The 25096-nt window shown below is 42.1% G+C and overlaps 1 protein-coding gene across 2 annotated transcripts in view; it reads right to left on the minus strand.

Annotated features, from left to right (window-relative positions):
* The window catches only part of ANTXR1 (ANTXR cell adhesion molecule 1), a 108084-nt gene that overhangs the window by 42704 nt on the left and 40284 nt on the right, over positions 1 to 25096 (minus strand). For both annotated transcript variants that reach the window (XM_075736739.1, XM_075736740.1), the window contains exons 11-13: positions 21678 to 21747; positions 20668 to 20746; positions 4161 to 4256 (exon numbers count right to left, since the gene is read on the minus strand). In XM_075736739.1, the coding sequence (XP_075592854.1) occupies positions 4161 to 4256; positions 20668 to 20746; positions 21678 to 21747 (245 nt within the window). The remainder of the gene's footprint in view (positions 1 to 4160; positions 4257 to 20667; positions 20747 to 21677; positions 21748 to 25096) is intronic.

Genomic DNA, 25096 nt, shown 5'->3' on the forward strand with positions numbered 1-25096 from the left:
AGAAAACTGTGCCTTGTGCACATGGGAGCGGGTGGGAATCCGAATACGTGGACCCTTGTAAGCAGTCTCCATCAAGCCAACACGCACCATGTAATTTTATGACTCTTCAGGGTTGCTGTAGAGTCTATGCATTTCCTCCCCTCCTCTTCCTCCAGTTCAGCCATGATTTTCATGTGGTTTTAATATATATTTTCTGTATTGTCTCCATCCAGCTTTTTGTTTCCAAAACTTCTGGTCAGCTGAAGTACAGAGCCAAACAAATTGCTGGGTTCTTCCATGCTTCCTTCCAAAAAGCAGCTTTGAAGTTGAAACTGGTGTTAGATTCTTAAATACCAATAACTCAGATGCCAGCCACACCTCTGTATTTAACAAAGCTGCAGTACAAAAATGAGGGAGATGGTGCATATATTCTGAGTGGGCAATTAAAACAGCCCAGCTTCTCATGCCATATTGCATGGATGTGTAAGGGAGGCAAAGACTTACGTTTACCTCGAAGCTGTGGGATGTGATGTATGAGCATGTGGGGAAATGTTTTGAGTCTCAGCTGCACTAGGGAGATATTTCCATTCATATCCTCCGTATTTTGTGCCCTGGACTGCCCTAGCTATGGGTCAGCCCAAGGCTAGGTGCAGGCTAACTGTAGCCACCACTTCAGTCATGCCAGGGGCTAATCTTTCATGCAGATCCTGTTCAGGTGCAAAGCACGACCCAAACAATTCATTAAGCCTTCCAATTTTAAGTGTCTATGGGAAACACTTGCTCAGTGTCCTGCTGCATATTGGCACAGGGAAACTGTCCCAGCACAGACAAGCCCTCCAACTATTGTATTAATTATGCCTTCACTATACACCCAAACCACTTTAACCAGCTCCATTTCCAAGCCAATCTAACAATGTGAGACAGTTTTGGAGGTCTATTATCTATTTGACTTATATCTACATTCAAATCTATTTGGTTTACATCAATATTAAACCTAGGCCTTATGCTGGTCCCTTACCCGGAACAATTTCACCCTTGGGCACCTAAATAGCCTCTTGCACACACAGATACTACTCTGATTGTATGGACTCCTTCAGGTTATGCTCTGTTCAGGAAAAAGGTGGAACGGAAAGACAACAAAATGCCCACTAAGATCAACGAGGCCAGGATCTCGCATCTGATGTTTTGGAGATATGCTGTGCTCAGGAAAAATTGGGGTCATCATGTTATGTCTTTGTATTTGCCATCATTCTTTAATGTGTACAGTGTTGGGCTTGGCAGCTTAGCAAAATGATCTTTGTTTTCTGTTGTTGTTGAATAAACATCCTTGAAACCTTTTGAAAGCACCTGGCACCCATGCTTTTGTAACATACCCCCCCCCGCCCAGATATCAAGGGAAATTCTGCCTATGCTGGTTATCAGGTACAGGAAAGAATTTATTATTGTTCTGATCCACTAAGCAACAATTGCATCTACTGTAAACTGAGTGGTAAATTCCAGACTTCATCCCAGAATACTTCTGAGACCAATAAACTTGGATACAGTTGGAAACAGCATTTCTGTATGGGTGCATGCCAAGGAGATACTGGGTTCCAGATAAATCTCCAGAGTAAGTCGATTGACTTCAGTCCATTTACTCCAGGGATGAAGCTGGCTTCGTGTCTTTCCTGAAGAACTGCTGGACAATAATGATTCCTATTTAATTAAAAAGCATGCCAAAAGGAATTTCAGGGTTTAGAAATGTGCTTGTCACTCAGAAACAAATTTATACTTGGTAAGAAAAAAGTTTGTTGTGTTTTTTTCTTTTTCCCTGGACACATATACAAGGATCACTGAAATGTCCCTGGGCTTGAATCCACAGCAGTGTCTCCGGGTCTGTGGTTTGATTATTAGAGGTTATTGCTTGCCTGCCTCTCTTGTCTTTTGTGCAAGCCAGTTCCTCTGCCCTTAATTCACTCTGGACTTCTGACAACACTGCATTCCTTAATGTGCCATTACCAAACTAGTAAATAAGCACTGCTCTGCTCTCTTTCTCCCTACCCTAAGCCAAACAGGCTGGGTGCTCCTCTGTGGATTTATCTTTAATTTCACAGAATCTTTGGGTAAACAATACACAGTGAGGTATCTTAGCTGCTGATCTACTGCCAAACATACTGGACTGCCATCCCAGAGAGATGGAAGAGATTTCGTACAGGCTCTTGAATTAAAATCTTTCCAGCAAGTAGAGGGATGTGTTTGACTTACATTTGGAAAATATCAGGGAGATAGTCCCCACTTGGAGACCTTGCTAAGAGTGAATGTGGGAGGTAAAGGAGGAGAGAGGGTGAGGAAAAGCTTTTATCTATAACAAATTTTTTAAGTACAGAATTTAAATCTGGAAAATATTAAGCTTGTGAAGTTTCATGTGGACAGAAGACTCCCTATCTCTGCTGCACCTGCCTTGCTTATCTGGACTGTATTTCTCACACTTCGAGAATGTTGTTAAATGACCACTATCCTTGTATCATTCCACTGCAGCAGACCCCTACTACCCTTGCAATGCATAGCTCCGTATTTCCTTTACTCCATGCTTTTACTTACGCCTTTTTCCTATCAGCTTAATTTTTCTCCTGTAACAGAACCTTAAAATGGAAGCATCACTTAGAGCCTTTCCTCTCTATCACCTCCATTCTCTACCAAATCCCAGTGTAAACATCTGTACAGCGCACATCTCCATTGACTTCTATGCAGATGCACCAACAAAAGAGTTGGCCCAACTTCTCTGGGAACGTGCCATCTAGTTTAGATAAATAACTGAGCAACCTACCACACTACTAATCCTTTGTCCATTTTTAGAATGGATTTTTTTTATTGTTCTGAAAAGTCCAAATAAGTATTTTTTCCTTTCTGGTTTTCATCTCAGGACAAAGGTGCCAAACTACTGTGAAAAGAAGTGTTTTAACCCCTAGCTTTTCCTGCCAGAAACAGAAATAGACAACTAAGATTTTTCCTGCAAAATTTCCATCCTTGTTCTGGATGGAGAAACACATCTGAACACAAAGACTCATCCTCAAATGTAACTGATCCTGCAGTTTGTGGCTCCAAAGCTCTGAGCACCAGATCATAGTTTTGGTAAAACACAGTGCAAATTTACAACACTAAGTGATTTAAAATCAGGAACTATGGTGACCCAGAAACTGCAGCCAATTTGGGCAGTCTTAAAAGAAGCATTTGAAACATTACATGCAGCCAGTCACCAAGATCAGGCTCCCATTCTGCTGACATTTGTACATCCCTAATTCTTCTTCTGTATTTGCAACACAAATAAGACCCAAAGCAAGAGCACAGCTTCACTCTATTGTATGTTCCACAACAATCAGCCTTTACCCTGATCTTTACTGGGAAAGGCAGCCCTAGGGGATGAGCAGTAGAGATGTACAGGGGTATCACAGGTTCTTGCAGACAAATAGCAGGGTCACGTGTGAGAGAAAAGCTTGTCTCAAGTCCTGTGATTTCCTTCTTGCCTCCCTTGACCTCTTCCTTCTCCCCTGACCTCTTCCTTCTCCCCTGTTTTCTCCTGATTTCTGTCTGTCTTTTTTAATTATTAACTCTGCGACTATGCTTTTGAACTCTGCAGAAGGTTTTGTGAAAAAGCATGGAGGAAGGATAATGCTCAGTGAAGCAGAGTCATACTTCTACTGAAACTGTCATTTGGATATTTCAAAGTGCTTTTCAGACATCTTACAAAAATTTGCACACTTACAAATGTCTTTTCCTTGTACCTGGGGCAGAACAAGGACTTCAGCCTGGGTTCAGCATGTCTGCCCTTCTACAGGAGCCCTCCAGCATTGAGATACTGACACAGGGGTTAGAAAATCCAGAAAAGCCATTCCTTTCTGAAAAGGCCTGGCAACTAATACGCTTCTGCAAACCACTTCCATTTTGTGACTGATGAAAAAAAGACTAAAATGCTCCTGAAAAGGTCTGTATGTTAGCAACATTGCTATTTCATGGGTATAATCCAAAGGTCTGGCAGATGAAATAGAAGCACAAAACAGTGCCAGCAATGGAAGAAATGTCATCTGGTTCAATGACAGTCCTATGCTCTTTCTTACTGGAAAAACTTTGCCTCCTTCCCACTCATTTCTTACATTCAGGCAACACTGAATTGCTCTTTTTTGTTAACTATTTCTGTCACTTACCACTGTGCAGCAAAGAGGCCAGAACCACCAGAGAAGAACCAACGCCAGCAGGAGGAAGAGGATCAACAGAGCGATAGCCAGGATGGTCCCATCCGACTGGAAGAGAAACACAGAGAGCGTGTGAGCACTACTAACGCAAAACTCCCCTCTCCACAGTACCTCACTGTGTATCCTGCTTCCAGGCAAGTACACGTCCCAAAGGCCATTACCATACTCCAGTTATTTTTCAGACAAGATGCAGTGTTCCTCCCTTCTCATACATCCAAATGTGGCAGCTGCCTCCCCCACCTCATTGCAAAGAGGCTGAGATGTCTAGCTCCCTTCCCAGAGAGTTACAGGTTTTCTCAATTTTCTGAACCTCACAATTACCTAACACACTTATTTCACTTCAGATCAAAGTTAATGTAATATTCCTCAGAGTATTGTGAAGATGGAAAAAAATATTTTAAAAAGAGCTCATAACACAACGTTTAATTGCAGTTTAAGCATTCTCCTTTCTTTGCAACTCTTTTCTCCTCTTGCAATATAAACTTGAAAGCGATGTTAGAACTAAAGTTTACTCCAGAGAACTTGAAGCAAGATCTCTATGGGCCTACGACTCAGGTCATCCTGCTCTTCTTAGCAGCACCGAGTCAGGGTAATTCTGCCATGAGCTTTTCAAAGAGATTTGAACATACACCATCGTAGCAATATATAGGGTTTTTCCACATCAGAAGCCATTAACTCTAGAGGCCCTTTTCCTCTCTAACTGGAATAATGCCCCCATTTAAAAAGACATTTGCAATTCTCTGATATCAATTAACAATGCACACTGCTGCACAAGTCAGCTCAACATGGCAATCAAAACCAAATGTGCATTATTTCTTGTTACTTAGATTTAACCCAAACCAGATGTTCTTGGCTTCCTGAGGCATGCCAACTTCCCTATACCACTCCTCCCCAATATCATCCTATTCCGAGATAAGCAAGCAGGCAGTCCTGACTTAAGCCTGTTTGAGACATTCTTGATGCAAGAGCCAGACATTTAAAACACCCTGCCCAAGTGTCAAGATCACAATGCCAGATTAAGGACACATTCAAGAGCAGACTGACCTGTAGGATTGGAAAATTGGGTGTCTGCTTAAGTCACTGTAATTCAATGGCCAGATGATCTCCCATCATACCATAATGGGAAGAGTAATGGGAAGAAAAAAAAAAATCAGGTTGAAAGCATTTTTCTAAATTCTTTTCTAGTGTAGAAGAAATTTCTGGAGAACTTGGATCAAGACAACCTGCTCTTTGGCACTTGGAAACAAAAGAGAGGTAGTCCGCACAGCAGAAGAATTCACCAAAGACATCTGTGGGAATGGAACTTGGACCCCAACACAAAGTAAAAGATCCTTTGAGAAGAGAGAGTGGTATGTTTGGTGCCGTTCCTCTAGACAGCATAAAGTCACATCCATCATCTGCAAAATAGAACCCGCTGATATTCAACACACTAAAAACGTGCTCCTGACTCTATGCTGCTGTGAAATTGTTGAAGAAATAAGGCTTTTTGCGTCTTATTGTTGTCTGGCTCTTTTACCCCTATATTGAAATGAATATTTTGTCATTAAGAATACTCTAAAATCAATTTGCAAAAGCATGAAACAAATTAAAGTGGCCTTTCAATTGTTTTGTTCTGGGGATTATTTAACAGAATTTTTACTTCCCCTCCCCCAAGACAATCTGTAAAGAACAGTTTACCCTAACACATGTGTTTCTCTGCAAGGCAGCTAATGTGGCCAGCTGGTATTCTGTGTATCACAGCAGCAAAACAGTCCAGAGGACTTAAAAGGTTTTGATTTGCCAAATGTTACATTTCTCACTCAGGTAATGCCTCTTGCTAAAGCCAGCATTGCCTGGCAAGTCTGCAGGAATAAGCCCTCTTCCAATATCAAAAACAGACCACCACTACACCCCTCGGGGAAGAAAAAAAAAAGAATTCTGGTTGAATTCATTCCTTTTCTTGTATTTGAACAAACATCAAAATATTCCAGACAAATATGAACTGAATTTTCTGGGCTCAGCCATGGCTGCAAATTGTCAAAGTGAGAGTGTTAATGAAGAACTGCAAATCCTATCTTCTTCTGCTCTGAGTGTCCTATCACTGCTGTAAACCAGGCTTTGAGGAAACCCTAGCAAGTCAGACCAGGACAAAACATACATACACAATAAATCCTACTATAATCATTCAAGGTGGCCTGAATTCTGCTCTTGGTTTGTTTATCTTTATTTTGTCAGTTTCTGCTAGAATTTAGTCATCATTCTGTGTAATATCTATGGTCTTTATACAGCTAGAACTATGCTTAGATAGAAACTACCACTTATCCAAGCTGAATAATAAACAAGAAGGAAAATATGCCTGCTAAAACAGTTTGCAAAAATTCCACTGATATTTTGAAATCTCTCTCCCAGTCTTATAGCTAGTTGAAAAGGGCTGAAGCATTTGAAATGTCTGTTTTCACTCTATTTTTTTTTTTTTTTTAAATCAAAATTTGGAAGAACAATACAAATGCTCATGGAAACACTGAACCACAGAATAATTCGATGAGCTGTGTTTAACACTTATTGAATAAAGGCTGTCAATTCAGACCAAGAAAACAACTTTAATTTTAAAGAAAAAAGAAGGAAAATTTTAACACTAAACTAGTGAATTTTTCATAAAAAAATATACATGGAGACAAAGCGTGGCTAGCCCCTAAATACACAGTTATCTGAAAGCAGTACTATGTTCCCAAAGGGATTCATCTTGACTTCTTACACCAAGATAAAACCATGGTGCTGGTACCCACAGTGAAATCAATAGCCTGAAACTCCATCACACCCGAATGGCTGAGAAAAGCCAGACAACACAAAGTGTAGAACATTGGCTACTTGCTTCTTGACAACTGTTGACTCCAGACATTGTCCAAATCTTCATTGTTTTGAAATGCCTCACTATTGTATCAAGAAACAGTAATACGAAAGAGAGCAGGCTCTTTAAATGACCTTTCAACATGCTACATGTCTGACGCGTTAAAACTCTATAGCATAGACTTTGAAACAAATAAGCTGGTAGAGAAAGCAAGTCATCTGCTATGCCTTGAAGCCTCCTTTTCCCTGCCAGAGTCCAACGAGGCCAAGAAAATGCTACAAATATTGCTTGCAGTTGCAGTACAATGGAAAACAACCTCTGGAAGATACTGTAAGACACAGAGATGTCAAGAAATTGAAACAGGACACATTAGAGGCATTTGCTTATACAGAGGGTGAGTGAGTGTGTGTATGTATGTTTATATATATGCTTTCACTCAGAAGTTATTGTGGAACTGTTACGGACTGTGAGAAGTCAGCCTGTGACCAGGGAACCCTTTTTTTGTCACGAGAAAGAAATCTGGCCCACCTTTTGGACTGTAGGTACTCTAGAGAGAAGATGGGAGGGCTGGCAAAGTCTGATCCAGTAAACAACAAGGCCTATTTCCTTAAATGTACCCACAAACACTCAGATATGTGCTGTCCCACAAAGGAGTACACTCCTCCGAGGCATGCACGCAATCTCTGGGAAAATACTAACACAAAGGTTAGTATAAGCTAGGTGCATGCACATTCTGTTAATAATCAGTGAATAGGGATGACCGCTCTAGTGATGGTCATGTCATGGAGGAAATGACTCATCCTCCAGAGTTCCTTTGCTATTGCCTGCTGAGATTTGTGCCTAAGACCAAACTCCTAAAATTTTGCTCCAGGAAGCATGTACGCAATCATGCAGAGACACAAAGCTAAGCTCCCTATTTCATCTTAGATGTCCTCAATGCTTCTAACATAGAAGCAAACATAAATCAGTTCATATACAAACATAAATCAGTTTACTGGCATTTCAATGGAACTATGGCTTATTTCTGAGAGTTTTTTTAAAAAAATGTTACTATGCACCAGATGAGCATTTTTTGTTGTGTTCAGTTTTGGTTTGGCTTTTCCAATCTTCTTATTTTTGTTTAAGATTTTATTTCCTAGTTTCTCACTTCACTGGCATTTGCAGCATACATTAGCTATTCCAGGAAGGTAACTCAGAATAACAACCCCAAAATGCAAGGACCCTCTAAAGCTTTGACTCCTGATGTTCAGGAATGATGAATGAAGTACTAGGTGCGTCTAATAAATGCACTCATATACTGTGGCTGACAAATTAATGCATTATTGATTTATAGGGAGAGGGAGGTGGGTAGCATGCATGCTTGTTTCCACAGCAGTAAATGGATTTAACTTTAAGCACATGTTTAAATGTGCTGACTTCATGCTATGCCTAAGAGGGATGGACTTCTGTTAAATACATGCATCAAACACTTGGCTTCAGTAGGCCTTGAAGGCTGGGTTCAGTAAGAGGATTTAGTCCTAGCTCCTACAGACTTCACTGGCAAGCAAGAAACGTAAATACTCTGTTTAATCTGGTTCTGCATCACTACTCCAGCAGTGATGTGCCCTATCAGCCAGCTGATCTCAGACTACAGGCAGTCTCAGACCCCCGTGCTATGCAGAAGAGCCTGTGGAAGCCTTTCCAGCTGTTAACTGCAGCAGAGGACCTAAGGCAGCCCCGTGATGTCATCTCCAGGGCAGGCTGGAAAGCTGCTGTCTTTCCTGCTTCAGAGCTAGGAGTGCTGAAACATCTGTGCTGCTACCAAGAATTGGGAACAGGAGCATGAAGACAGCCATATAACCACGTCTCACTTCAAGGTGACTCTACAGTAATAACAGCTTAAATAACACTTATCACTGCTAAGCCTTACGTGCTTTCCAAAGGGGAGAAACACGGTTAGCATCATTCCAGAGACAGGAAAGATGTGAATGGCTCCTGTATTCCAGTCTAGTGTCCATACATTGAAAAAAACCCCCAAAAACCAACACCCAACTCTTTTACATTTTCCAAGCAGGAAGAGCAATAACATGCTAAAAGCCTTCAGAGATGTTAGTAGGAAAAGAATGAAGTGCCTTTAAAAAGCTTCAAGAAAATCTTGTCTACAGTTCTGAATAAGCATCCAAAAACTGACAGAGGTTTTCTCTGTGGAGAGAAAGGAGAAAGTTTTGATGTCCTTTAGTCAATAGGGGAGGGGATGACAAAGGATGACCCTGCCTTTTCACACCAGAGAGACTCAGGCAGCTTTTATTGTGAAGGAAACACTCCATTTCTGCCCAACTCTCCTGGGGACTCTCCCAGCAACACAAATGCATGTCTATCATTTATTTTTATCACACACAGGATTTTTTTTTTTTTAATATAACAGAAAAAATCCAACCTAATTTCTGAAAGGAAATGAAAACTCACTGAATGCACTGTTCAGCAATGCTAGCCTCTCTGAGCGGCGTCTACATGAAGCTGTTTCAGTGGGAGCCAAGCTCAGCAGGGGATGCGAGCAAGAAACACCTGTTCTAGCTCACCCAGTATAGGTGTTCTCAGCTCCTTTTTTCAGTTTACTGTGCTGTGAAATGAGATGCCCCTCTGGCAATGATCTGTTTTTCTCCTCTCCTTCCAGAGCCAAAAGGAGATGAGAGTCCACTTACAAAAGACTTTTCCAGCATCCTACATTATTTGCTTTACAGCCCAGTATAAACACTAGTGAAGCCTCACTTCACCACATGCTGTATAAACGTAGAGCAAGGGACAACCCTTATCCTGAAGGGTTCACACTCCAAACAGTGCAGGCAAACACATGGTGGGAAGGAGGAGTAATCAGTACTCCCTCTGTCACAAGGAAAGATCTTTGGTTAGGGAAAATAGTTCTCTAATCCCTGATTGCTGTGTTTATGCTCATGAAAACAAGTTGAACTTTTCCTTCAGAAGAAATACTTAAAAGTTTCCAGCTAAACAGAACTGCTAGCAAGACTTCCGAAAAGCAGATACATCAGAACTAATGGCAGAATTCAAGTTTGCCCAATCTCAGACTAGTGCCTCACCCATAAGGCATTGCACCTGGGATCCTGCATTAAATACAACAGGGTCTGGTAGGACAGTTTGAAAAAACACAACGTGACAAAACCCTGCAGACTGATGGGCTTCCTCTCTTCAGTTGTATATACTCTCCATCAGTATTGGGATTCAGTAATCTTCAGATGACAGACACCTCCCCATGTAGAGTTGCTAAGGTCCAAAGGCCTTTGCCCTCCTCTTTAGTTTTCTAGCTCCCTGGGACATCCATCTGGTTTGGTAAAATGCTCCAAATTCTGTTACTGGTTCTGATACAAAGTTCCTGATCCCTGAATTTCCCCACCAAGAGACCTCTGCTGAACCAAAGACTAAAAATAGTGGTAAGACTTCATGCCACCACACATCTGCTCAGGTCTCTACTAGTCATGACATTATCTGTTAATTGTCAAAATTCAGGTGTCACAATTTTAACAGGCTCACTGCAGGAACCAGCAGAGATCAAAGGGTGCAGGGCCTCTTAGCTGCAAGCTTTCAGTACTCTAATTACAGATGAGCATCTTAATAATCACACCCTACAGCTAGAGGCAGAGGTCATAGCATCTTGTCAGGCCTCAGATTTTGTCCTGGAGGTGAGCATGCAAGCCTTGGCTTTGTGGCTGGGACATCACCAGCCTGAAATCAGCTAGCGCGGAGGCCTCTTGAGTGCTCTTTTTTAGGTTCAATCTGCACACACGCTTGCACTGCACATTTGGTCATAGATGTTTCCGACAGAGGAGCTCCTATTCTAAAACAGCTATCTTTTGTCCCCCAACACTTGTAGCTAACAACAAAACCTCTGAGGTGAAACCTAAGCAGTTATTTTGGTTTCCATCTGTGCCTGAAGGCAATCCTTAATAAGAAGTATGTTAAGAAGGAGGTGAATAGCAACTGGAATAACAGCAGACAATTCTGTGGAATTAGACTGTCATAACAGCAACCATTTATGGCTTGATTTGGGTTTACTTCTTTACAAGGCAGGAAAGGAAGGAAAACAGTTTGCTACAGCTCTGGAGCATCTTGCCTCTTGCATGTTTGTGAGATTTGTAGCATTTAAGCAGCATTTTAAAAAATCTTCAGGAGCACCCTCCTTGAGCTAACGCTCATGTACCTCCCTCCACAAGCTGAACAGGACAAGTTTCTCACAGGCCATCACAGGTGGCTTGCCATGAGTCTGACAAGATTAAGAGGGTGCCAGCATGACCTGAACCCACACAACAAGACATGTTTGGGATAAGTTTCCTCCTGAAACTCAGTTTAAATTGAAATCACATTTTCAATGGAAAAACATTTCAATAAAAGAAAACATTTTGTTTCAAAAGCACTGTTTCAAAGTGCTCTATTTCAACTTAAATGTTAAATGGGATCTCACTACTAGAGGTATACATGCATGCAGAGATTATAGCACATATTTGGTAGTTAATCTCCACACTGTCACAGGAAAAAAAGTCTGCATATCCACAAACTATTTTGATGTTTCCAAATTAAAACTTTTCAAAACTTCCATTCTGTGATTCTGTCCCCACCTGCAATTTATTGGTCTCTTTTGTGAACGCCTACTTTCCAAACCATAGGAACATGCTGTTTGTAATATGCCTACCCCACTTCAGGGTATTATAAAACAGCCCATGTAGCAATATTAGAGTGAAAGTGTCTCTGCACATTTAACTCTTCCGCTGACCTGCATTAGCAGAAACATTCACTGCCTATTATACTTGCAGCATAAAGCATTTAAAAGCAATTTCTTTTAGAAACAAACTTGAAATAGTATGCCCTGGAGTTTCCACAGAGCAATACCTCGACTAATATACAGGTCAAGGGCCTAGGAAAGTGCTCATTAAATTTACTCTGCAGTTTCATAAAGCCTCTATTGCTACAATAGTGAATGCGCTTTAATTGCCTGCAGACTTAGGAACACTGATAACTAGCAGAACCTTAATTGTGCAGCCCAGAACAAAGTCACAATTGAAAAAATCCTACAGTAGCACTGAATTACATTCCTTTTGAATAAAACCCCCCAACTTTCAGTGAAGGGCATCATTAGTTTTTACTACAAGCCTGCAGTGCTTTCTTGATTTTCTAACTTTTTTTTTCTCCATATTTAAAGATCAAATCCATCCACTATTATTTAACTCAAAGGTGCAAATTCCTTCAGTCTTTCAAACAGCCACAGGAAGAAAACTGGGATATCTAGATGTAGTAAAGCAGTGTCAGTACCCACCTCCTTTTGTCAAATGCAAAACCTATCGAGGTTAAGAGACCAAGTTCTCCTTTTGTCAAATGCAAAACCTATTGAGGTTAAAAGACCAAGTTCTCCTTTTTAGTTGACTTCAATGGCTCCTGCACCCTTGCAACTGGAACTGTGAGACCAGAGACTATCTTTTTCCAGAATGGAAGGCCTCCTTCCCACCTGTCAACCTCATCGATCATCCCAAGCCATTTATTAATGGTTGCCACCAAGGCAAACGCTTCATTATAAGACAAGCGGTTCTCTGATCTGCCTATGCAAGACCTTCTCTTGCCCTGGGTTGCTGTCAGGTGCAGTAAGTCTCTGCGTCCTCCCCCTCCACACATACTGTTTCAAGAAGCCCCTTTTCCACAGCCGAGGACTGGCTTGGCCCAACTGCTCACCAGCAGGTCTCCTCTGGTTTCCAAAATCTGAAATCCTGTTGAGGACTGTGGAAGGGCTACCTGCCCAGCAGTGCGCTTAACCACCTTGATTCCCATCCAAGAGTTGTTTTGGAGCTTCAGCATCTCAGGTAAGAAAGGCTTGGAATCTACCAGGACTGGATGGTACCCAAGCTCACAAGGGCCAGCCCAGTTTAGGCACTGCATATGCCTCCCAAATAGAATCGCTCCCCCAAACTGCCCTGACCTAACATGTCCCTTCTCAGCTGAAAAGCACTCCTTTTTTACAAGCATAACTCCCCTAGCCCTCCTCCTGAAGGAACAGGGTGTGACCTGGGAAGATATCCATTATGATCTGGATACACATGGCAAATAAAAATGAGTTTCAATCAATGCTAGTCTAAGGCAAATCTAATCATCTGCCACAGAAGTGCTCTCCCAGCACATGTGGGTACCTCCATTGTCTCACCTTCTTGCAGAGAAGCGTCATGTGTTTCTCACTAGGTGATACAGGGAGTACAGGAATATCACCTAGTGATACTTCTTCCAATCGAGAGCCACCCAGGAAGACTTGTTTTACACTGCCACTGCAGCCCTGCAGTTTTCACCTCCCTTCCAGTTTTGAGTCTGAGAGTGCAAGAGGTCGTTAGTGGGTTTTCGTCTTCTGGGAGCATTTTAGAAAATGAACAAAGACTTATTTTAGTTCCCATCCTGGCTTCTCTCTGGGATGCTCTCTTTTTGCACTGAAGAACTTGGCAGCAGCCCTCCAGTCAGCAGAGTAGGACTGACTTCCTGCCTCTAAATGCTGCCTTGTAAATTATTTCCTCTATTGTACATTCCCTTTCCTGACAAGGCTTGGTGTGCAACCTGATCTGTGCACATCTGCATGTGTACACATTCATAAAGCAGCATTTAATACTTTCCCTCTTTCAGTTCTTCAAACTCCTGACACACGAAGAGCTTCTCTTTTTAAGAGCTTCCCAACTCCACCAGCCATCGCTTGCTAATACTTTTTCAAGCATACACTCCCCAGGCATTAACAGGTGCAAATGAAAGCAATGCACACTGTGTTCATACCACTAAAGCCTGATGTGGGGCAACTTTGCATATGAAATTGGTGGTATACTGAGACTAATAGCTGAGGAAGAAGAAACAATTTTTTTTTAAAGTCTTACCACTAGTGGAAGCTCAGGATGCTCAGTTCCCATTGCATTTGTGGTCCTGTGCCTTATACTATTGCTGTCTCAAGATGAGGTTTTTTTATGTTTAGCAGAGAATAAATTATAGTTCTTGGTGCCTTCAGCTATCAAAGGTCCACTGACATCAGCAGGAGAATGAAACTACTTTCTAAATTGTTATCATTAATTACCTGCTACCCAATGAAGATATCCTGGTCTGTCAGATAAAGGATAGAAAGTATGCAACTACACAATAACACCTGTAACAATGTAAGTTGTCAACTTCCAGACTGGGACAGAAGGCTACATTAATCTTTTCTTTTTTTTTTTTCCTGCCTTAATGTCTCTTTTGTAAATGCAGGTACATTGAAAAAATTCCAGTATTAAAAACTAAGAGAGAGGAAACTGATCATGGCAACAAGAAGTCAGTCTTTCATGGTATGTAAAAATATATTGTTCACGTACTGTAAAGTCACACCTAAATGTGTCCAATCGTTTCTGAAGCCCTTACTGTAATCACTGACAGCTTTATTCAAGTATGGGTACTTTTGGCCTCTGCTAGCATACTGCACATGGACCTCTGCAACGGAGAACAAAAGCACCTCATTTACCTGCAAAGCAGACAGCCCAGCCCAGCCCACCCTGGGCGATAATACCTTTCTGAGGCACTGGAAAGCTGAGAGCGCTTGGCTGACACCAAGAGCACTGTAACATTTAAGTAAATAGCCTTGCTGCAAGGAGTTCGACAGTAGTACTTTGAGGACAGAATCTGTCTTTGTCTTCTGTGGTTACACAGCACCTGGAGCATGGCAGATCCTAAGTGTGACTGCAGTACAAAGACCAAGTAAGAATATCAGCAAAAGGTGGGTGGCAGTGTCTTTCCCCCCCAGGAAGGGGCCTCTGTCTAATTTGAGTCAAGCAACAGAGACATATAGTGGCAAGTTCTGATAAATAAACATTATCTATAGCCAAAATAGCCCCTCCACCCTCAGCACTGGGAGACCCAATTGCTAAACAGATGCCCTGGATTCATTGACAAGCCTCCTAAAGAATGTAGTCTCCTCCTTAAATCTCAGTCCAAGCAGTCACAAATGATTCCAAGGGTTGGAAAGGGGAAGGGTTTTAAATCCATATGGGGTTCTATAGAGAAGAGATTATTTTGTCCAAAAGAACACAAGGGAACAAGCCCAGCTTCTCTCTGAGTCAGCGTGATGCCACAGTCTTAAGGCCATTTCTTTAGAAGCAATGCCCTGCCCCTATGTGTGCCCAGCCTTTGCAGGCTTCAGTATTCAGCGTTGCCATTTAGCACCTTGTGCCAGCAGCAGGGGTCACCTGGCTGTCCTGGCACCATTTTGCTCTTTTGCTTAGGTAACGCAGTAACAACCCGGCCTCGTTGCCCTCTGTATGGAAGGGGGGATTCCTTCCCCCATGGGGAACTTTCAAATGAAAGAAAAACACTATTTAAAGGTACAGTTATTGAAAAAACCAACTTCAGAGAAATAAATTAGTAACTCTCCAAGACAAGCAAGCCAAGAGACAAATTCATCAAATACTTCTAGACAGCTGAGCTTTGTCATAGTGGAGATGCTGGCATCTTATCCCCCCCAGCTAAGCATATAAACAGCACGCTGTCTCCAAACCTTAAGAACACTCATTCCAGCCATTCCCCTGTTCTGTTGGGGTAGTTGCCAGTGGTCACATAGTCCTGGCCAAATAACACCCTAAATTACACTCAGGACAGCCCTGTCTTAATTTAACTGGGTAATACGTAAGTTAGCGGGGAGCAGGATTAAACGTCTGTCTGCAGCCCCTGATTTACACAGTGTTACCCTCTTGCTTCTGAAATAAACCCAGCCACTGCTAGTGGCTTTATCAGAAGCCAGCCAGTAATCCTCAGTCTAGGGTGTGCAGTCAGCAAAATCTTTGACTGAAAAATAGCATTGGCCATCAACAGAGAGGGCACAAGCAAGCTTGATATTTACATGCAGTACCATTCTGCCCTAAGCTAGAGGGTTTCATCTGCATTCCATAATTTAATAAAACAAATGCTTTGCCCAACCACAACAGCTCCTGCATCTGGCCCATTTTTGGCAGATAAATGGAAATCACTGCATTCCGTCAACAAGCAAACCCCCTTTTTGTCCACAGAGCTCCTTGCTGACGTACGGGCCCCTGCCTACCAAGCCCAGCTGTCCAGGGCTGCAGCAGGCACCCTGCGAGGGTGAGCAGGACACAGCCCTCCTAGTTTCTTCCCCTCTGAAGTACAGGCCTCTTCCTAACCTGCACCCCTTGGGGATCTGTGAGAATGTATGCTGCAGCCCCTAATCACGTGTAAGGGACATGATTAATGGGGGTAGGCTTGCTTTATAATCTCCAAGCAATGGGTGCAATACCCTGGTCTCTCTCCAGCATGCCTTTATTTTCCACTCCTGACAGACAGATATATGCTCTGATACTTTATCATCTTGAAGGCATCTGGCATTGTTCAGCCAAGTTTCCCCATTAGACTTCAGAGCCACCAAAACCAGCAGAAAAGCTAAGATGATAAACCACAACAAAAGCAGTGTTCCCGAGGAACATGAGTGTAGGAGAGGGAATCACATTCAAAAGCAACAAAAAAAATTCTCCTCTACTAACCTGGTTCTATCTTTTTTCTTTCACTCTTTTTTGATGTAAAGACTGCACTCTGAAAATGAAGCAGTCCGATGCAATTCCACAGTCAATGCTTTTCACCATCTCTAGAAAATGACAACTCCACCTTTAACCAAAGGCCACCCCTGCATGGGATTGGGGAGTCAAGCTTTGTTCTGACTGATACTTTACATAGCAGACAGATCTTGCATTTGGAGTTTCATTTGCTGGCTGATGCATTGGGCAAATTCTGGACTGATAATTACCACAACAGGATCTAAAGGACCTCCCATGTGTAATCAACTCTCTTGCCTCTAAAAATTCATATTAAAAATCCTGAGGAAGAAAAGCAAATTAAAATCCCCCAAGACCTCCTATGGGCTGTTTCATACCTCAGGCCAACTGAGAAGAATTTTGATTCTTTTTAAAAATAGAGATTTTGCTCCACCTGATCCAGCTGAGATCACTTATGTGACTGCAAGTCTTCCCAAAATGTACTTTAAAATGGAAATGTTGAAAGATCGTCTACAACAAAAGCATCTTTACAAGTCTTTCCCACACCTTCTGTTTTCTTTTGTTAAATGAAAAATCAATTACTTCTCAACAGAGAGAACTGCAGTGCAGTACCAGGAAAGCCTGGAGACTCACTTTAAAAAACAAAATTTAAGCACTTCTGGCAATTTTATTTTGGGAACCTAAACCAGCAATTCCTTGAGTCCCATGGAAAAGGAGGTATAAAAAGCATATGCAGTCATGCCTGCACTCTGATATTGGAAAACACAAGCAATTAAGCAAAAGGCAGAATACAACAGAACCCATGCAGTTTAATTTCAGACACCCTTTGCACTTTTTTGGGGCTGCAAGCCTTGAAGCCTGCCACATTTCAGGAAGGAGAAAGCTAGGGGAAATGAGAAGTCCCTCACAGCACAACAGACACCTGCAGTCCCGGCAAGTGGATTCCAAAGTGCCCAGATTTGAAAGCATAGGTAGAAGCTGTAACGCTCTTTTAGCTGCATGTATGACCCCTTTAAAAACAAAAAACCCCAAACCCCAATCAGTGTTCAGACAGTGAGGTCTAAGTTGGCATTGACAGATTTGACAAGTAGGATCACTTAATATATTAAGTGAGATGTAGTTAAGTGTGTCTCAGACTAAGAAGGAGATTAAAAGTCAGTCATGATATATGCCTTCATCCCTAACCTTCCCACATTTTCTCTCCCTTGAAATGATGTAGATTTTACACCTCAAGGGGAAAAAGCGCAAATAATCCCTTCAGTGAGGCAACAGTGGGACAAGCAAAAGCTCTGTTCCCAGAGTGAGTCAGTTTATACTAGAGAGGTATGTGCATTATTGCATTCAGAAACACAAACCAGTGACATTTCCTAAACAGGAGAAGTGCACAGAACACTTTCTGCCACGCATTCAGTATTTTAATATGAAGGCAGCATAGTCTGTGAAAAGCACTTTTAACTGGCAACCTCACAAAGATCACATCACTGGGTAAGGCAAAAAATCCCAGTATCCCATTTTCAGCAGCTGGCACTCAGTGTTAGAAAACACGACTTTAGTACAGGAGTACTAAGCGCTCTTCCCTCCTGGCTTCTGGCAATTGCAGGAGTTGGGCCTTGCCGACTTACAGCAGCGAAGCAGTGATGCGCTTCTAGAAAAGGCAAGAGCTTTGATCCCTTGTTTCTTCCCCAAAAGTGACCTGACCAAGATGAAAAGTGTTTTCTTTCTTCTAGAGTTTTCACTGCTCAATAAACCAGCTATTTATTTAGCTGCCTCATTGCTGGGAGTCTTTAGATATTAAATAAAGCTTGGGACCTATGCTAGTATAAAACAGTTTTGCCCTGTTAGCCTATGAGAAACTGGCCCAATTTCCTTTCCATGACATATGCTAAAATTTTTGCCAGCTAGGGTGACAAAAAAGCTTATTAGATAGTTCAATGGCTAGGCTCTATCTGCTCTGATCTTTGGATACCTACCTTCATAACTTAGGAGTCAAAGTCTGACTGACTTTTCTGCCTGATCATTTTCAGTCTTTACTTGCTGGGAATGTAGCTGTCTGCTTCAGCTATGCTCTTAATTGAATTTTCTTCCCTGGATTACCTCCAGATAGTCTCTTGAAAATGGGTAGTTCATAGAACAGGACATGTATTGTTTATAGGGGAAAATGGGTATTTAGGGATTATTTACATGTTGCATAGGAAGGTTTTGTTGTGGAGCTACCTAAGAAAATAAAGAAATGGTGAAGCTTATCAGGCTGTCAAGCCCCTTACTTTGTTCCTTCTCCCATTAAATAGCCATTTCTGGAGAGCAATGAGATTGAGGTTCAAGGCATTTGCATCAAAATGAGTGTGGGGCTGCCATGTTAAGTCCCTGCCAATGCCTTCTAGGAAGCTTTTTTGAAGACAACACTCCAGACCTCTTTCCAAACCTGATCATTTGTGAAATACAGCACAGAGAGGAAACCCAAAGCACTGATTGCTTAGGGTTTTTTCCCTGCTTGTTACCATCACTTCATTCCACAGCTTTCTGACTGTTCCACTACGGCTGATCTTCAAACAGACCTAGCTTTCAGGCCTGAAGTCAATTAAACAAGTCATTTGGTGCACATTTTGTATATGGGTATTTATTTCCAGTACCGGAACCCTTGTAACCTTAATTCAAAAGAAGATTGTAGTCTTGGTAAGCAGTTTCATCTTTACAAAGAACTGGAAAAAATAAACACTACTACAAAGACAAAATGCCTGTCAATTACACTTCCTCAAATAGTGAAGCCTGTGATATAATTTTCAAAGCAGCCACTGAATGTCACTGCATCTAGGTTTGGATGTAGGATCTGGATTTCAATTCTGGCTGCTTAGCTGCACTGCAAATCCAGTTTTGAAGTATGGAGGCATCTGAGTTAGTAGGCACTGCCATGAAGCATAGGTATTTACGAAAGTTTCATTACAGCTATTAAAGCAATAGAAAAGGAACAGATATTTCATTTCCTATAACCTAGAAATAACAACTCTATCCCTGGAAGAAAGCATATTTTTTTTCTCTAAGAATTATTTCCCAGGTCTTGCCTCATATGAGCAAAACATAGCAAGATATTCCTGTTATTTGCTGACAACATGCAAATACATTTTTGCCAGTGAGCAAAGGGAACTTGAATGAAAAAACCCAACTAATAAATTCCCTTCTAAGGCATAAGGAAGTCTTTGTAAGCTTTGGAATATAGCCCCTCATGTAAGCTCTGGAAACTGTCTCTCCATATGATCTTGTCCTTGTTGAACAAGTATCAAGATCAAGAGACACAAAAGACTTTTCTCATCTTGTGCATCAGCCTGCATGGACCACAGAAGACTGCTGGTAATGAGATGTTAGATGACTTAGCCTTTCACTTATTCTATATAGAAACATGATGTTACCAGACAGGGAGAAAAGCGGGCCATGGACAGATTTTCAAATCTTTCTGGTGAGACTACTCTAGCTTCCCAAAAAAGAGTTTAAGTCAGTACACAGGAGAAGTAAAGTAGCGCCTCAACCATTCCCTGTACAGGATAGGTCTTCCCACAGATGAATAAAGCTGAACACACTGAAGCACAAAGGACTGCTCTGAACTCAAAGTGAATTCCTCCACTACCTCCTTTAGCACAAGTCATTTCATGCTCTATTCCCAACAGCCATGACTTAGCAGGAGTAGCATCTTCAGCAAAACCATGAATTATAAATGGTTTCATTGTCCTCTGCCTGATTCCACCAGAGACTGAGTGCAGCAATTCACTACCGGTGATGAAGGATGCCAGCTATAAACCAGCACTTTAGTGGAGAATGTCAAACTAGCTAACCAAACCGGCAGACTTGTCCTGTTCTGGTCTGCATTCTACGGCAGATCCAGAGTCTGAGGTGTTTACTGAACTCAAGAGCTTTGCCACACTATGGCATACATGATACACAAAATATCATATCACCACACTCACAAGCTCACCTTTAAGAGAGGGAAACAGGTCCTTTGCACACCAGGCTTACTCAACTTGGAAGCCCTAATACCAGTGTAAAAAACATCTGATGCTAAGTACCACCATCCTACTGAATCACGTTAGGCACATGAATCAAAACTTACACAGTGTGTGCTGGAGATGATGACGGAGCTAGAGATGAAGCTCAAACCATCATTCATACTGACTTGGAGAGCTGCTTCCCTGAAAAAAGAAAAAAAAACAAAACAAAACACAACCCGCAAGAAACAAGTCAGGCCAGCTAGTCCACAGTCCTCTACTAGATAATATCCTCTGGAACCTCCGCTCCTGATGCACAGATGTCCTGGTTTCAGCTGAGAAGGTTAATTTTCTTCATAGTAGTTAGTATGGGGATGTGTTTTGGATTTGTGCTGGAAACAGCGTTAATAATATAGAGATGTTTTTGTTCTATGGTCCTATTGTTGAGCAGTGCTTACACAGAGCCAAGGCCTTTTCTGCTTCTCGCACTGCCCTGCCAGCGGGATGGCTGGGGGTGCACAAGTTGTTGGGAGGAGACGCAGACAGGACAGCTTGACCCAAACTGACCAAAGGGATATTCCGTACCATATGACGTCATGCTCAGATTATAAGGAGCTTGGGGGAAGAGGGAAGCAGGGGGGCGGCGGCGTTTGGAGCGATGGCATTTGTCTTCCCCAAGTAACCGTTATGTGTGACAGAGCCCTGCTTTCCTGGAGATGGCTGAACACCTGCCTGCCCATGGGAAGTGGTGAATGAATTCTTTGTTTTACTTTGCTTGTGCGCGCGGCTTTTGCTTTACCTATTAAACTGTCTTTATCTCAGCCCATGAGTTTTCTCACTTTAACTTTTCCAATTCTCTTCCCCATCCCGTTGCGGGGGGAGTGAGCGAGCAGCTGCGTGGTGCTCAGCTGCCGGCTGAGGTAAAACCTCAACAACAGAAAAGCCTTTTGTGCAGGTTAATTCACACTGCTGGTGTTCTCTCCCCTCCCTGTGCTCCAATGCACAACTGCCAATTAACCCAAGCACAAGAGACAATGCCAGAATTAGATGCATAGAAGAACAACATAATATAGTCAGATGATGCAGACTCATTTTCCCCCAAAGTAAATATTTGAGTACATAGTAGAAAACATACATGCCAACTTCTCGTAGCACAGGTGCTGGGCAGAGCAAGTAGGTATCTTCCACTACAAAAGGCTTCTCATCTGAAAAAAAGAAATATTGGGATTTGTTGCCTGGTCAGTAATATAGGCCTTAAAGATGAAGCTTAAATAATGGTTTTCCTCACTCTTGATTCATAAAAAAGATCAAACACTGTATGAGGGATAAAAAGCTACTGCTGAGCAGTTGTTCTGAGGTAACTGTAGGCATGCTTTTAGCCCATGGAGTTACAGAGTAAATAGAAGGTTTCAGCAGATACCCTGCACCTCAGAGAAAAAAAAAAAAAATTTCAACACCTCACACTTACACACACACCCTGAGAAAGGTGGGAAAGCATGGCAGCTGACCGTCCTTCCTCATTTCTTTGCAGAGCCCTCATGAAAACTATCTTGTTTTCAGGCCATCATTCTCACTGTGAAACATCATTCCACAAAGCCCTTTGTGCCACAGCTCCAACGAAATGGCTGAGGACTACGTGTCCCTGCAGAGTCGAACACCTCAGGGCAATCAGAAGCCCCTCTCACATCTTGCCCCGAGCACCTTCACCATTCCCACAGCTGCTCTGTCCTATTGACATCTATCATGCCACATATTTGAGCCACAACAAAACTGAAGGTGCAAAGCTTTTTGTATGGTCAAAGTTACCACAGCCAATCTACACAGGAGACCAGATGGAATTGCAACTGATTACACATAAACAGAAATAGCTGAGTCAAGAAAATTGTATATTATGGAAAATTTTTGCACTTCAAGGCAGACTTGTCTGAACCTAAATTAAACCTTCCAACCTGAATTAGATTATGGTTTTAAAAGTGGAGTGAGGAAAGTTATCACTAGGCAATTGCCTGGGAAACAGGAACATTGGCTCATATTCTTCTTTTCTAGACTTAAATCAGAACTTTATACCATATCTCTGGTGACCAGACAGATGGGGATCCCAAGGAAATTCCCGGCCCATTTGCCAGCTGACTAGAGATTCGGCAGACCACCAGAAAAACAGGTAGACAGGCTGGCTGGCTTTTTTTGTGTATGTGTGTCCCATTCTCCCCCCCTCCCCGAAACCATACATTCCCACAGAAGGCATTGAATCTGCTCAGTCAGCATTTTCCAGAAGCACATCACTGCATCAGAAAATTTTCTACCAGCTGTACTTAGGACCTTCTCTAGAGATGCTTATAAACCTGAAATGAGCTGTTACCAAATATTACCAGCTTCTTAAAATTTTCCGGTTAAAGTTTTCATTTTGTTTGAAAGCCCCTCCTCTCCTGACAGATTCCTTCCCTTTCGCTTCTCAAACCTGTAGGTTTCAAATTTCATCTTCATTTCAGATCTCGAATCTTATCTCTATGTACTGATGGGTGGAAGAGACCTTCATTCTATGGGGCCATTTTGAAACAGGAGTACAATTCATCACCACCTTGCTTTGCTATTTGAAATACAGACAGCAAAGCTGGGGTCTCTAACCGTCTATAGTCTCTTCACAACTGCATAGTGCACTTATGTGCACCCTGGGAAGTTAATTAACACTGGCAACGTGGAAGCAAGGTTATAGTGTTCAGTGCACCACTGTCAGCAACAGGGAACGGAAAGGAGCAAGGATAAAAGTTTAACCAAATTGTTTAGCAATCTAATGAAGAGTTGAGCTATTCTGTCTGGTCTTTTGTTTTTGAGGAAACTTGTGCAAGTTGCAATTCCATTTAAGGTGCCAGTGGAAAGGAAAAGCCATGAAGAGATACAAGCCAAAGAGAACGTGGCAACCTCCTCTAAAGTCATTTCTTCATCAGCTGTGAGCCTTGTTCATTCTTCACTTGGCTGCTGAGATAAATTTGTTCACACGGATGATGTCTAATAATGCATAGGGCGACAGCAACTGAGCAGTATTGATCGTGGCCCCATTCTCAGTGGTTAGCTCAGCAGGGTTCACTCAGAAGCAGGGTCACTCAGCACATTTTACTGCACTGGAGAAGGCATAAGAGATACAGACTGCAAGAGTTTGTCCCCTCATGCATAAGAAGGACTCACCAAGTCAATCATTCTTTCCCAGACATTCCTAAAGGAGATGTTTCCACTGAATACAAAATTTTAGAAAGCAGTAATATTGCTCTAGTAATTCCTATCACACATTATAATCCCTATATCATACTAGAGTATTTCTTTGCTTTGGCAGCAATATAAAAGATTATTTCCTCAGACAGGTTAGGGAATGTTTATTTTTTACACTCCATTAATAAAAAGTAAATGGTAATGAAAAGTTGTAGTCTTCACTGTTGTTTTCCTTATGTTTCCAGCTTCCAGCAAATCCCATGCTTATATACACACTATATACACACACTTGAATTGTTGGGTTACCCACAGCAGTTATTTTGTTAAGGACTGTTTAACACAGGCGAACAGCTGAAAGTGAAACGTTTTAGTCAGCCATACAGTTTCACAGACAGGCTTCACTTCTGCCTCATGGCTCACCTACTGAGACCACTCGCCAAGCTTCTGTGATCCCTCTAGACCCCTGCTCTTGCTGTTAGCCTGGAAAGTACCATATTATCGCCATTTTCCCGCAGCCTCAGTGCAAGAATGCATACGAACATTTCCACTAGGCTAAATATTAGGGGCAGAGTATTCCTTTGCTAGCCCCATACTATCTGGAAGATAACTTCCTCATTAGAAGAGAGGCAGACAAATAGGCATTTAAAGCATGCAATGTAGCGATACCACGCGCATACCTCACTTCCTGTCGCCAACAGCACAGGCACTGCATTTACCATGAGCTTGCATCATATACAGGCACTCTGTTTTGCAATGGAGTTTACCAAATCAAACCAGCAGCATTTCCCACTTTGCACAAGCAAGGCAGATGCACAGTGGTGGTGAATCTGGCCCTACAGTTCTGTTCTCACCCTGATATATGAAGGTATCATTACCTCCCATAAATTTATGACATTGTCTCAGTGCACACATGCCAGGACAATGAAAACCAATGTCTTATTTTCTCCTTTGCTAACACTGGCAGCAAAGGCCAAAGAATTCTCCATGCCAGCATTCACTAAAACAAAGGCTGGCTTAATTTTGCAAGGCCTTTTACTTAGATCTCATTAGTTTTTGTTTCTATTTCTCTCCCTTCCCACCCCCAACTCACATTAAAGTCTATGCCTCTCTAGAAAGTTTATCAGACCCGGAGTCCCAAGAGGGGACTCATGGCTGGCCAGGCTGGCTACAGAGAGAGATTATTTTGTTTGGAGAATGTTTGTGTTTCACCACAAAAATGAGTGACTATTTTCCTTTGCTCTAAACAAAAGAAGATCCATTTGGTTTGCATAACTCTGGCCATCTGACTCCTTCCTGGAAAACTTACATAGGGAAACCAAACAAAACAACACTTCTCATCTGCTATTCCAT

This window comes from Balearica regulorum, chromosome 27, assembly GCF_011004875.1.
Source record: "Balearica regulorum gibbericeps isolate bBalReg1 chromosome 27, bBalReg1.pri, whole genome shotgun sequence".
NCBI lineage: Eukaryota > Metazoa > Chordata > Aves > Gruiformes > Gruidae > Balearica > Balearica regulorum.